This window comes from Eublepharis macularius, chromosome 13 (assembly GCF_028583425.1).
Source record: "Eublepharis macularius isolate TG4126 chromosome 13, MPM_Emac_v1.0, whole genome shotgun sequence".
Lineage (NCBI taxonomy): Eukaryota > Metazoa > Chordata > Lepidosauria > Squamata > Eublepharidae > Eublepharis > Eublepharis macularius.
In genome coordinates this window covers 65,815,248-65,830,213 of record NC_072802.1, presented here as the reverse complement: position 1 = coordinate 65,830,213, position 14,966 = coordinate 65,815,248, and the positions used below count along the sequence as shown (strand labels likewise).

General features: G+C 49.7%; 1 protein-coding gene across 1 annotated transcript in view; it reads right to left on the bottom strand.

Moving 5' to 3' along the window:
- LOC129341006 (transmembrane protein 132D-like) overlaps positions 1 to 14,966 on the bottom strand; it is a 440,581-nt gene that overhangs the window by 59,755 nt on the left and 365,860 nt on the right. Inside the window, exon 5 of the mRNA XM_054995872.1 lies at positions 2,411 to 2,554. Coding sequence (XP_054851847.1) covers positions 2,411 to 2,554 — 144 coding nt within the window. The remainder of the gene's footprint in view (positions 1 to 2,410; positions 2,555 to 14,966) is intronic.

The window sequence follows — 14,966 nt, the reverse complement described above, 5'->3', positions numbered from 1 at the left end:
GTCCCCCGCTAGCTTCAATTGGAGGAGTGGGGAATCAAACCCAGTTCTCCAGATTAGAGTCCTGCCGCTCTTAACCACTACACCAAACTGGCTCTCCGCATGCAGGAGCACACTGTAAATACTGAGTTTTAAAAGGCTCACTTTGACTTCCCATTTTCAAGGAACCAAAAGTCCAACTGATCACATATACAGCAAAAGAGCCTTCCATTGCCTCTCAATTCCCTCCTTCTCTTTCTCCATTTTTCTTAAACCTACATTAAATAAATCCATTTTCCAAATAAGTGGTAGATTTATAAGGCCACCTGGATTAAGACACCGGGTGAGGCATGTTTAATCAGATATCGCCAGCATGATAGTTGGATCTGTAACTGTTAAGCTAAATGGAAACCCTGCAATGATTTTTATATCGCATGTCAAGACATTTCAAGCTGCCCGAGCTCATTTTACGTGCAGAAGGATTAGTATGCAAACAAAGTGGATGAAAGCCAGCCAAAGGCGTGAGAAGGAAGCAGAAGCACACCCTGGCATAGCTCCGAGGATGAGTTTATACATTATCTCAGCAGCATGATTTGGGGCGGTGCCATGGCTTAGCAGTGCAGAGAGTCTGCTTTTTGAGCAGAAGGTAGCAGGCTCAATCTTTGGCGTCTCCAGTTCAAGGAGGCATCAAGTACTGGGAAGGGTCTTTCTCAGCCTGAAATCCTGGGGAGCTGTGGCTAAGCAGCAGAGACGATACTGAGCATGGTTAGTGGTCTGACGAGTTACAAAATGTCATTTGTTCACTAGAGGGGGAGGCTACACATTGGTGCTTGTGTACTTGCATTGCATACAGAAGGTACCTATTTCAGTCCTTGGCATCTCCCGTTCAAGGATCTTAGACAGCAGGCGCTCAGAAAGACCTTTTTCTGCCTAAGACCTTGGAGCTGATTGCAAGTTAGGGGAGATAATATAGAACTAAATAGAGTATACCAATGTTCAAATTGGGGACAGAACTCAACTCAATAATATACTGGTTTTGTTCAATCCTTGGCATCTCCAATTAAAGGTTCTCAGTGGGTCAGTTGTGGGGAACTGAGGCCTTTGGAGAGCCATTCCCAGTCAGATGACACAACCCCAATCTACTCTGACTAGCGGCTTAATTAGTTTGTATGTAGCTTCTAATACCCCAGTCAAGACTACCTCATTCAGAGACTCTCAGGATATCCTTGACACTTGTCCTTGACACTGTATGGAAATGTCCTTGATACTGATCGCACTAATCTCACACTATGTAATCCGCCTTGAGTTTCAGTGAGAAAGGCGGACTATAAATGACATAAATAAATAAGTAAATAAATAAATATGGTTGGAGAGCGCATGATGTAATACATAATTCTTGCTGGAAGCTAAGCAGGCCAGAATCTAATTTTTTTAAATTTATGTCATTTATAGTCCGCCTTTCTCACTGAGACTCAAGGCGGATTACACAGTATGAGGTTAATACAATCAGTATCAAGTAAGTACATTTCAATACAATACCATAAGGTAAACAGAGACAAGTTTAACGACATAGCATTAGCAAGGATCCAAGACATAGTAGAGATAATGAAGCAAAACATAATCAATTCTAGGACTAACATTAGACAGCATGGAGCGATGGTTGTACATAGGAGTACATATTTAAAGCAGCAGATAATATAGGAGGCAAAAATGGTGATGAAGTCTATGATCTCTAACTTGTTAGTGAAGCACCTGAGACCCCATCTCTACAATGCAGCCCTCCCATTTGAGTAAAAAGCCTTTTTGAATAGTTCGGTTTTGCATCGTTTATGGAAAGCCAGGAGAGTGGGGGCTCTCCAGACCTCCTCAGGCAGGTCATTCCACAGGATATGGATGGCTTGGATGAAAAATCCCCCAGGAGCCCCAAGGGATGTCATGTTAAGTTCTGTGGCTGTATCTATGCAGTGCAGCTACACTGCTCTAGTGGGAGTGGTTTGGCAGAGGCAAGATAGCTGCTAATGTAATGTGTGAATCATCCCTAAGAAAAGGCCTCTGTTCTAGGAAGCTCCTGGATTCGGGTGTACATCACACTAAGGTTCTTGATGCAACCCCAGATGAAATTCTACCAATATTGGTTTTCTGCAATACTTTTATCAATGTGCATGTGTGGTTCAGTAACATAAAGAGGTTGAATAGACCCGAGAGAACTGAAAGCTCTGAGAAAGCACTCAAACAATGCTAGGCGCTAAATTCAGCATTTTAAAGGAAGTGGAACAGCGGGGGATTTCTATTGCAGTGGCTCCACTTTGCAAACAACACTAAGTAGCCTGGAACACCAAGATCTAAGGAGAGCTCCAGAGGAGAATTTCAGAAGAATCTCTGATCTTGCAAGGCAAGAAACCATTTGCACAACGGAAGTGCAATCATATCCTACCTTAATCACATCTTCATCAGAAGATCTGCACTCCACTGATTCCAAAAGATCCATGACAGTTCCATCCTCTTCCACTGAGACCACTTTGACGGGAACAGCTACTGTCTTCCCAGTGAGAATTGCCGTGTTCAGGATCTCTGCTTCCTAAAAGACAAGGCACAGTTTTCAATTCACAGGGCTGAACAAAAGTTGGCAGCATTTCAGAACGTGGTACATAGCTCTGTCTAACAAAACTCCAAATGCCAACTCATGGCATAAAAGAAAGATACAGACTTTTTCTGGGCTGGTCTTCAATATTATAAACCTCCTGAACAATGAACGGTGTGCAGAGCAGATATAAATATGGGCAAGTGAAGGTCATGGATGGCTGTGAAGAAGTAGTGAGCTACAATAATAATATAATATTTGATTTATATACTGCCCTTCAGGGCAACTTAAGGCCCATTCAAAGCAGTTTACAAAGCATGTTATTATTATCCTTATGACAATCACCCTCTGAGATGGGTGGGGCTGAGAGAGCTTCGAGAAGCTGTGACTGACCCAAGGTCACCCAGCTGGCTTCAAGTGGAGGAGTGGGGAATCAAACCCGGTTGTCCAAATTAGAGTCCTGCCGCTCTTAACCTCTACACCAAACTGGCTCTCAAACATAGCAGTCTTATGCCAAATAATGTGTTCTGGTGATCCTTGGAGGCCCAGCTTTGGGTGTCTCCTCCATTTGAAACTAGACTGCTGGCCACCCAAGGAAGAGACTTCTCTTTCTCCAGTGAGATATCTGTCTCCCTCTATTTGTTGTCTTCCACCAGCAGGTTAAGACTTCTTTGTTTTGTTTGGCATTCTCTCTCTGACTCTCATTTGCTCGCCTGCCTGTTTGTTTTAGTGTTTGCGCGTCTGTGCTTATTAGTTTATTTAATCATTTTAAATAGCATGTTTTTGGTGGTTAGCCACCTTGGGGACCCCAAGCTAGTTGGAAAGCAGCATGCAAATGTTTTAACCAGACAAACAAACATTTTATATTCCGTTGAGCAGAAGAAAAATGCCACACCAATGCAGCATCCGGGAAGAGAGCCCAGGACGACAGAAAAAGAAACAAGAGGTGGCGGAAGAAATATTTTATTTGTAATTATAGATCTTGACTAGAGGTGGGCACGGACCGGGAAAATCCCATGAACCGCCAGACTGTGGTCCATCGATTTTCACAGACCACGGACTTTTCACCGACCAGCCCCATTAATGGACCAGGTCATCGGTCCGTGGTCCGTCACTTCCGGCAGCCCTGGCCCCGCCCCTTCACACCCAGAGAGCCCAAACTTGCATAGAATCTTCAGCCGCCTCTCCTCCAGCCACCCTCGAAGTTTGGTCAAGGTTGCATTTTGGATGTCTGAGTTACAGACCCCTAATTCAGCCACCCCCAGGAAACTTTCAGTAGATATTGGAGTCGCAAATGCCAACTGACTTGCATTGGCTAGCAGCACCAAAAAGTTGCAATGAGGCAAAATCAAACAAAAAAGGGTGGGGGAAGAGCCCCCTCACTCACCACACAGACATCTTCCCAGCTGTTGCCAATTCTTTCCCCTTGCTCCATAGCACAATGGGAGCTCTTTGCTTGGTAGGCAGAGATGCCTATCAAGGTTTTGAAGGCTAAGATTAGCAGCAGAATGTCCACCCCACAGTTACCTAGAGAAATTCTTGCTCCTTGCTCCATAGAGCAGAATGGGAGCTCTATGCTTGGCAGGCAGAGCTGCCTATCAAGGTTTTGACGGCTAAGATTGGCTGCAGAACAGCCATCCCTCTATTGCCTAGGGAATTCATTCTTGCTCCTTGCTCCATAGACCAGAATGGGAACTCTCTGTTTGGTAGGCAGAGCTTCCTATCAAGTTTTTAAGAGCTGCAAAATGTCTGCAGACGTACCATCGGTGCCAGAATGTCTAGACTCACAGACCATGGACCAACGAACCGGCCCAAATGGACCAAAATTCGTGAAAAAGGTGAGTCCTACAACCTGAGTGTTTGCAAATCACGAACCAGGCTGGACTGTGCAAAATTTTGGTCCGTTTCCAGACTGTGCCCATCTCTAATCCTGACACATTTCACTCATAGCTTTATCAGGGGATCTATAGAGCACCAATTTCTCTGAATTCCCATCTTGATCTAATACATTTGGCATTCCAAGACATAGGAATAGAACATTACATTATACATCACAAACAAAAGCAAACTCCGTCCCAATGAGTAAGGAAGCCAACCCACGTGATCCACTCCCAGCTTCTGCTCATTTGACAGAGTAAGATGAACAGAGGGGAAATTTCTTTCTCTCTTGAACTGGTATCCCCAGTCCTTATGCAGTCCAAGATTGATAGTGTTAAATCAGTATATGGATTCTTACTCTGCGACTCCCAGCTAATCTTTTGGCATTTTTGACTGCTCTTGCACTGCAATCCTAACCAGAGTAATCTTTCACTGAATGTCCCTTGCAACTGAAATCCCCCCTTCCCACCCTGGCCTTTTTTCTGATTTTTGATGCATGTCCTGTTATACCCTTGTGTAGAGAAAGTTCAGTTTGGCCAGTGCAGATTATTATTTTTATTATTTACTTTATTTATACCCCATCTTTTCTCCGCAGTGGGGATTCAAAGTGGCTTATATCATTCTCCTCTCCTTCATTTTATTCTCACAACAACCCTGCGAGGTAGGTTAGGCTGAGCGTGTGTGACTGGCATAACATCCAGCAAGCTTCCGTAGCAGACTAGGGATTCAAACCTGGGTCTCCCAGATCTTCCAGATCTGAGTCCAGCACTTTAACCACTATATTGTACTGGCTTGCTCAGTCCCCAGTTTCCAACTTATAAGCAATTTCTATGTCAGCCATTCATAATGACAGCCCAATTGCATTGAAATATTCATCATATTTTACTTTGGAGCTTATGAATACTCTCTGAAGCTCACAATTAGGTAAAGCAACCCTGCCTCTTGCACCCTGGTGTAATGGAAAAGTAGTTTCATTGTCTCCTCTGAAGTTACTACGATTTGCACCCTGGGTAATAGACAGAACAATTGTGGCGTCTTGATTTTTTTCCTTATTCAGAATCCCGAGGCATTTAAAAATCACAATCTAAGCATGTACGTAGAACAAGCGATGCTTGATTTCATCGGGTTCCTATGAATGAAAGAATACCCCCCAGTGGTAATTTCTCATCTAAATAGTTCACACGGTGAGGTTTTGAAGTTTGACCTGATTTTACTTGTGGAAGAAAGCCTAAAGAAGGGATTGAAAAGGAAACACATTAGAAATTGACTTTTCCTACTGTCTCATAGATGGGATGAATGAACACCACTTGTTCTTATCTAATATGATGCAGATCAAAAAGAGTTCTTTAGACTTCTTAAAGGAACAGAGACTTTATTCTAGTTCAAAAGGGGGGGGGAAGGAATGAAGACCTTCAAAGACGAGGGGGAAATCTAGGCTTGTTTTCCAACCTCGTTCCTCTCAGGTCGGCTTGATCTTGAGCAGGTTTACTCAGAACTCAGGCCACCGGGTCCAATGGACTTTACTTTTAAAAGTGTATCAGATTGCAGAGCTAGGATACAAAGAGCCAGCCTGGGGTAGCGTTTAGAGTATTGGATTAGGACCTGGGAGGTTTGAATCCCAACTCTGTGACCTTGGGCCAGACTCTCAGCTCAGCCTACTCTCTCAGGTGAGCAAAGATTGAAAAAGGAGAGGAGAACAACATAAGCTGATGTTGGTCCCCATTGAGGAAAAAGGTCGGGTATGAACGATGTAAATAAGTGTGTATATATATATATATATATATATATATATATATATATATATATAAAGAAAATGACAAAAATAATAAAAAACGGAAAAGGCATTGTTCAGAATAATCCCGATCAGAAACTGCTTTTTCTACTTCTGCCAGAAAACAGTGCTACTGTTTGCAATAAGAGCTGATCTGCCAAACTGGGGCAGCAAAGACGAACTGACCTGCCTCACAGGGCTGTAGTTAGGATTGTACACAAGGCCCTCGAAATGACGTTCAGTATTATTGTTCTGTTTAAGGACAGGTGGCTACAACTCTACAGCCTTATTCTGTATGGATATTTCAAACGTCTTTCAAATGTGTGAACCAAAGGAAACATGTTTTTTTTTTGGGGGGGGGGATCCAAATTGTAAGCCTCCAGGAAGGTAAGGGAGAGTCATTTTTGTTTTTAAATGAGCATATAATACTTAGGCAGAGCACATACTGATCATAGACATTTCATGAAGAAAATATGATGTTGGTAAATATGAGAACAAGTGTCAGAAGAATTTCAACGAAAAATAATTTGATAAGGGTACGGACATCTCTTGATCAGGGGCAACTTGGATCACAGTGAGTATCCTAAAATTCTGTAATCCTTCGAGATTTGCTACTGTTTGCAGTAAGAGCCGATCTACACACTCATTCGAATAAAGGAGAAGAAACCTGACGTGGTAGAATGGAGGGCCGGTGGGCAGGGGTGCTATTTTAAAATGTGCCCTCCCATTTAAAAAACGCTTACTTCACTAAAACACAACAACCTCTTTCTATTATTGTGTGCACTTGAAGAATTCCTTCTTTTCCACCAGCCTCGCTCTCCTTCAACTGCAGGGGGGAAACAAGCACTTTGACCCGATTAAGCCGCAGGGTGAATCTCTGGAAATCACGCTCCCCTCCGTCGCTTTAATGGCACAAGGGGATTTAACAATCTCGTGCAGGAAGTACCTTAAGAAATTATTCCATTCTCAAGCAACAAACCTGATACTTAAGCTTAGACATGAGATTTATAGGTCATTTCTCAGCACGCTGAAGAATGAGAAATCTAAACAGTCACTAATTCACCAGACACAGATGAAAAAAGATGCCGAATCGTTACAGAACTCTTTGGAAGAAATATTATATTCCTCATCCATAACTAACAGGGGATTATGGGAGATGATAAGATAGCCAGGAAAAATTAATGGTCTCGGGAAAACCGTCTCGCAAAAATGGTTCCCAAAGCAAGTGTTGCTTTTTAAAAGATGTAGATAATCCTTATAGCCAATACAAACAAATCAATCTCAGAACTTATAATGATGTGTTGCAGCTGAAATTAATTTCCATATAGAAAAATGACCATCTATTTGATGGGAGAAGGGGTTTGAACGATGTAGACACTTCTTAGCAAGCAGGTTTGAAAGATGAACAAAGTATGTTGGACACCCACAATCACTCATGAACCAATCTCAGATCTTGCTCTGGTTGGCCTCAAGCAGTTGCCAAAGAGCTCTGTGGCTTTGCATTAACTTTTATGTTTCAGCTTCATTTCCTTCTGTGTTGAATCTGGTTGGAAGGTGAAATAGATTCTCCTCCAGGGTCACTGGAGATCAGATCAATAATTAAATGGCATGCGGGTGGGAGACTGCGACTCCCATCGGGCAATCTGAAAATGTGCACGTGCAAAAGACTTGGATGATAAAACAGGGTTAACATACCTGTAACTTATGTTCATCGAGTTCTTCTGTGCTGACACACATGGGGACTGCGCAGGCGCAGGCCAGCTGCCGGAGAATTTTCTAGAGCTTCCATGGCTCCGAAGGGGCCGTTTGTCGCGCGCCTCAGCGACCGTTTTCCCGCCCAAACGGTCACGTGATCCTCCAGCGACCAACGGCCCCTTCCCTCAGTTCTCCCTTGCCGCCGCTTGACCAACACACTTCAGCCATAACACCTTAAAAACACCAATTTCCGTTACAGCCATCACCTTATCGTGCATTGGAGTTCACAGCGGGGTAGGAGGGAGGGTTGTGTGTCAGCACAGAAGAACTCGATGAACATAAGTTACAGGTATGTTAACCCTGTTTTCATCTTCGTTCTTCTGTGCCTCCACACATGGGAGTGTACCAAGCTTCACACAATAAGGAAGGCGGGGGTGAAGTCCAACACAATTTTATTGAACAAACCAGAACAACAACAAATAGATATGCATATATACATCTATGTAAAAAAAAAAAAACTGTGTAAGGACACATAAATACTCAATATTTACATATATACACCCCAAGGTACATATATACACTCTTTCACTCAAGGGTACCCAGCAGGTACGCCAAGAAAGTCATCCCAAAACTCCGTCAGGAAAAAAGGGAGTGTAGGACAGCCTTGGCCACAGATACATCCTGCTCCGCATTGACATCAACGGCGTAATGCCTGACAAAGGTGTCTGCAGAGGACCATGTGGCTGCTTTACAGATGTTAACCAGGGGCACCCCCCTGAGGAGTGCCGAAGAGGATGCTTGGGACCGCGTGGAGTGGGCTCTGACATGAAGCGGGCAAGCCACCCCTGCCAGGGAATAGGCCTTGCTAATGGCCATCACAATCCACCTAGACAGGGTCTGTGAGGAAGCCCTGTTACCCTTGTCCTTGGCCCCAAAACATACAAACAGGTGAGGACAGGAGCGGAATGCCTTCGTCCTATCCAGGTAATAGGCTAGAGCCCTCTTCAAGTCTAGGGAATGAAGGGCCTTTTCCCCCTTAGAGGAAGGTTGGGGAAAGAATGCAGGCAGCGAGATATCCTGCGAGAGGTGGAAGGCGGACACCACCTTGGGCAGGAACCCGAGGCAGGGACGCAGGACCACCTTGTTGGGATGAAACACAAGAAAGGGAGGGTCAGACCGCAGTGCAGACAGCTCACTGACCCTTCTGGCCGACGTCACGGCCACCAAGAATGCTACCTTGTAGGATAGCATATCCAAGGGGCAGGTAGCCAGAGGTTCAAATGGAGGCAACATGAGACGTGAGAGTACCAAGGACAGCGACCACTGAGGCACTGGTGCCGACACAGGAGGGTAAAGATTATACATGCCTTTAAGGAACTGGCGGGATTGTGGGTGAGAAAACACCGTAGCACCCTCAATTCGGGTGTGAGCAGCAGATATCGCTGCCAGGTGGACCTTGAGGGAGGAAACCTTCAAGCCCAGGCCACGCAAGTGGCACAAATACTCGAACACAACCCCCAAGGGACTGCTTTCGGGCACCACTCCTTTGGCAAGTGCCCAAAGCTCGAACCTGCGCCACTTGGCCACATAAGCGCGCCTAGTGGATGGCCGACGAGCGTTCAGGAGGACCCTTTGTACCTCGTCAGTAAAGCCTACAGGGGAGGAACGATCCGCCAAGCCGTCAGGCGCAGCTTCCCGGGATCGTGGTGGACTAGGCTCCCGTTCAGGAGAAGGTCTTGCCGAGGGGGCAGACTCACATATGTCTGTTGGGACATCTGTAGGAGCTTTGGGAACCAAACCTGCTGTGGCCAAAAGGGGGCCACCAGGATGCAGTCCGTCCTGTCTTCCTCTATCTTGCACAGGACCCTGGGGATCAAGGGGAACGGAGGAAACATGTAGTGCAAGCCCTGCGTCCACGTAAACTGGAAGGCATCCCCAATAGAGAGGGGGTCGCTCCCTGCCCTGGAACAGAACGTGTGGGCCTTGGTGGTCGCCGCAGTGGCGAACACGTCTATCACTGGATGACCCCACATCTGGAAGATCGGCCCAACGCACTCTACGTTCAGTTCCCACTCGTGGTCCAGCAAAGGGACCCTGCTGAGGGCATCTGCCCGGGCATTGTCTGACCCAGCCACGTGTATAGCACGGAGCGACACGCCGTTCCTGATAGCCCACTGCCAAGTGAGCGTGGCTTCCCGGCACAGGGCCATGGACACTGTGCCCCCCTGCTGATTCACGTAGTACATGGCAGTCGTGTTGTCCGTCTGCACCAAGACCTGACGATTTCTCAGCAGTGCTGTAAGAGACACAAGTGCGAAATGAATGGCCCTTAGTTCAAGCACATTGATATGGAGGGTCTTTTCCCTCTCAGACCAGACATCCTGCACAGACACATCACCACAGTAAGCCCCCCAACCCAACAGAGAGGCATCAGTGGTAACCGTGACGTCATGGTGCTGATACCCAAAGGGGGTTCCTTTAAACAAGTTGTCATCAGACAGCCACCAGTCCAAGGAGGAGAGGATGACCCTTGGGACAGAGAATTTGAGGGACGGAGGGTGCAGCAGAGCATCGTACCTCCGCACAAACCAGTTCTGGAGAGGGCGCATACGCAGCCTAGCAAAGGGCACCACAGGGGTGGCCGCTGCCATATGCCCTAGTAAGCACTGGATAGTGCGCACAGACTGGAATCGGTTCCTTTTAAACATGGACACTAGACCCCTTAGGGACCGAGCCCTCTCCAAGGGGAGCAGAGCCTTACCCTCCACAGAGTCTAAAAGTGCACCAATGTAGGACACTTTGCAGTTGGGCACCAGTTTGGATTTCTCAAAATTCACCAGGAGCCCCAGGCGTTGGCAAGTGCTAAGTACCAAGTCAATGTCCTGCACCAGCCTAGACTCCGATTCAGCCACGATGAGCCAGTCATCAAGGTACGGAAAAATGGTACAGCCTTCTTCCTGTAGGAAAGAAACCACAGGGGCCACACATTTAGTGAACACTCGTGGGGCAGTGGACAGGCCAAAGGGGAGCACCTTATACCGGAAAACCCTTTGCCGGTAAACAAAGCTCAGGTATTTCCTGTGCTCCTACCGTATCCCCACGTGAAAGTATGCGTCCTTTAAGTCAAGAACCGCAAACCAATCCCCCTGTTTCAGCAAGGCGATCACAGCCGCCAACGTAACCATTTTGAATTTGGTCACCTTGAGGAAGGCATTAAGGCCCCTCAGATCTAAAATGGGACGTAAGCCCCCATCCTTCTTAGGGACCAGGAAGAACCTAGAGAAGAAACCCTTTACAGAGTCCTCATAGGGCAATTCTTCCACAGCACCCTTGGCCAAGAGCGACACGATCTCTGCATCCAGCTCGGCCATAGTGTTATTGACAGCTGTCAGGGGTGAACTGCATCTAGGCAGCTCAACGAACTCCAGCCCGTATCCCAGTTCAACAATTGTTAAGACCCATGAGTCAGATGTTATTGACTCCCACTCAGGGAGGAGTGGACTCAGTCTGTCCGAAAAGTTCGGGGATACGGCTGGCGTGACCCGTCAGTACTGCCTCCCGGCGCCCTGCTGATCCCTCTGCTGGGCCGGTTGTTGTGCCGGACGAGGCTTGAAGGGCCGACGCCTCCTTTGCTGCTGTGCGGGAGGGTAAGGCCGCTGCTGATAGGCAGGATACTGCTGGTAACCCGGCCGCTGCTGTTGGTATCTGCCCTGGTAGTGGTAAGGGCCGGAACGGGGAGCGTACCGTGGCCTGGAGGCGGGTTTGTCCGCAGGAGCCAGACCCAAGGACCGCGCCGTCTGCCGGTCCTCCTTCTTTTTCTTCAGGGTCTCGTCGGTCGATTTGGAGAACAGCGAGTCCCCTTCAAAGGGCATGCTCTCCACCCTGGAACGCACCTCTTGGGACAGGGCCGTAGACCGCAACCAAGAGTGGCGCCGGAGGACCACCGCCGAAGCCATTCCCCGAGCAGCAGTGTCAGCAGCGTGGCTCCCAGCATTCATCTGCTGCTTAGACAGCCTGACAGCCTCTGTCTGCAACAGGGAGACGACAGCCTTCTGCTCAGGTGGGAGGTCTCGAGTGTAGGACGCCAACTTCTCCCAGAGGTACAGCTGGTACCCAGCCATGATGGTCTGGTAGTTGGCGATCCTCAGACCCAGCGAAGCGACAATGTACTGGCGCCTGCCCATGGCATCAAGCTTCTTGCCCTCTTTATCGGCAGGCACCGAGGAGTGACCCGATCGTCGGGGGTTGAATTCCCCCGTGACCAAGGAGGAAGGTGGAGGGTGCTTCACCAACGCCGGCCAGGTGCCCTGCTTGATCTTGTAAAGCTGCTCAATCCTCTTAGATGTTGGAGGCTGGTCACAGGGCACCTTCCACACCTTCTCCACGATCTCCTCAATACCCTCGAGCATGGGGAAGCCAACGGACGCCGGATTATCCCCGTAGATCCGCTTGAGGAGCTTGTCCTTGGTCTGGGGGACTGCCGAAGAGATATCCATCTCGAGAGCCTGAGCCATCCTTGCCATCTGGTCGGAGTAGATGCGGAGGTCCTCGAATGGTGAGCCCGCAGATGGCACCAGATCCTCAGCCGGCGATGGCTCGGACCAGGACTCCGACTGGTAGTCGCCGAGGCTCTCCACATCGCCCTCCTCGGAACCGAGTTGGGACCCCTCACCGTGGACCGGAGGCGGAAACCAAGCTTGCCGTGATGTTGAAGGCCTCGGTTCCGACGCGGAGAAAGACGTAGGCGCTCCTTCCCACTGACAGTGGTACGACGGGGGAAGGTAGGAGGCCTGGCGATGTCGGGATGCGGTGGACCGGACGGAACGGACACTGTCTCCGGACCGACGCCTCTCGCGACCGACAGGAGGCGTAGGAGATGGACGGCTCCGACGAGGAGACGGGCTCGGTTCCGACCCTGGCGACCGACGGGCAGGCGATGGTCGACTCCGACGGGACCTCGGGCTCGGCTCCGGTCCAGAGGAGAATTCTGCCTGTACAGTCTCGAAGGCCATCGGATCCGGCACTGGTTCGGACACCTCCCCTGGTTCGGGGGAACCCAGATGAGGAGAGGGCGTGTGTGGGAGCACGATGACCTCCTCCTGTGGAGAGGGACGCGGCGTTCGACGATGCTTGGTCTTCTTCTTCTTTTTGGCTGGTTCTAAAGAAGAAGACTCCGGAGCCGACACGCTCCTCGATTTCGAAGGGGACCTCGGTTTCGGCCGCTTCACCTTGATCGGGATCGAACCGGCCGTCGGTTCCGACCGGGGACTCGGCACCAGAATTCTCGGTTCCGACGCTGGTCTCGGATCCGACCTGGTGGAAGATGCGCTACGGGGCGGCCGCACCGGTCCCTGCGCTGGAGAGGCCGCTCTCGACGCCGAGGCACTCGGGGGACGCGGTTTCGACCCCGACCTCGCGGAGGCCACTGAGCCAGCTCTTGATTGCCGTTCGGCAGAGGGGCTAGGGCCGGCCTTGGACGGAGGTAACGGGGTTCCCTCAGACATGACCTTCTGCCACAGCGAGGAATTTAGCCGGGCCTTGCGATCCTGCCGGGCCTTGCTGGTGAAACCCTGGCAGATCCTACAGGCCGAGACATTGTGGGTCTCCCCCAAGCAAAAAAGGCACAAATCATGGCCATCGGATTTGGCCATTTTAGTGTGGCATTGCAGGCAATGCTTGAAGAGAGCCGTAGAGGCCATCTTCAGGGGCACGCGAGAGAAGGGTCAAAAAACAGTCCGAGTCGTAAATACCGAGTCCACGTCAAGTCCAAGTCAAGATCCGAAGAATGGTCGAGGTCCGAAGTCCGAAGTCAAGAGTCCAAAGATCAGTCAGTAGAAGCACGAAGCACAAAAAGCACAGAGCACAAAGCTCACGTTCTCTCCAAGCGGCGGCAAGAAGAGAACTGAGGGAAGGGGCCGTTGGTCGCTGGAGGATCACGTGACCGTTTGGGCGGGAAAACGGTCGCTGAGGCGCGCGACAAACGGCCCCTTCGGAGCCATGGAAGCTCTAGAAAATTCTCCGGCGGCTGGCCTGCGCCTGCGCAGTCCCCATGTGTGGAGGCACAGAAGAACGAAGATGAACATGGACTTAAAGCAACACTAAATGGAAAAACTTTTTTAAAAAACAGTATTTATTTATAACTAGCAACAAAGCCCGTCGTGGGAAAAAATACAACAGGTGCTAGAAAGGGGAGGGTGGGCAGGGGGTCATTCCCTCCTCCTCCATCACTGATCCTGGCTGGATGAAGGCGGGAGGGGGGGCATGGCCATCTCCTCTGTGCCTGATCCTGGCCCAGTGAAGGGGGGCAGGCACTCTGGACCAGGTGAAAGGAGGGCAGGCATTGCCTCCTGCTCTGTACCTGATCCCAGCTGGGTGAGGGGGGCGGGCATTGCTGCCTGCTCTGTGCCTGATCCCAGCTGGATGAGGGGAGCAGGCAGTGTCACCTGCTCCACTCCTGATCACGGCCGGGTGAAGGGGCGGGCATTGCTGCCTGCTCCGTGCCTGATCCCAGCTGGATGAAATGGGGGTGGGCATTGCCACCTGCTCCACTCCTGATCCCAGCTGGATGAAGAGGGGGCAGACATTGCCTTCTTCTCTGCATCTGATTCTGGCCGGGTGAAGTGGGAGGGCATTGCTGCCTGCTCCGCACCTGATTCCAGCAGGTTGAACAGGGGGCGGGCATTGCCTCCTCCTCTGTGCCTGATCCCAGCCAAGTGAAGGCGGGGGCCAGAATTGCCACCTGCTCCGCTCCCGATCCCTGCTGGATGAAGTTGAGGGGACAGACATTGCTACCTGCTCCTTGCTTGATCCCAGCCTGTGAAGGGGGGCAGGCATTGCCACCTGCTCAGCTCCTGATCCCAGCTGGGTGAAGGGGCGGGCATTGCTGTCTGCTCCATGCCTGATCCTGGCCGGGTGAAATGGGGGTGAGCATTGCCACCTGCTCCGCTCCTGATCCCAGCTGGATGAAGGGGTGGGCATTGCCTTCTGCTCTACACCTGATCCTGGCCGGGTGAAGGGGGTGGGCACTGCCACCTGCTCCACTCCTGATCCCAGCTGGGGGAAGGG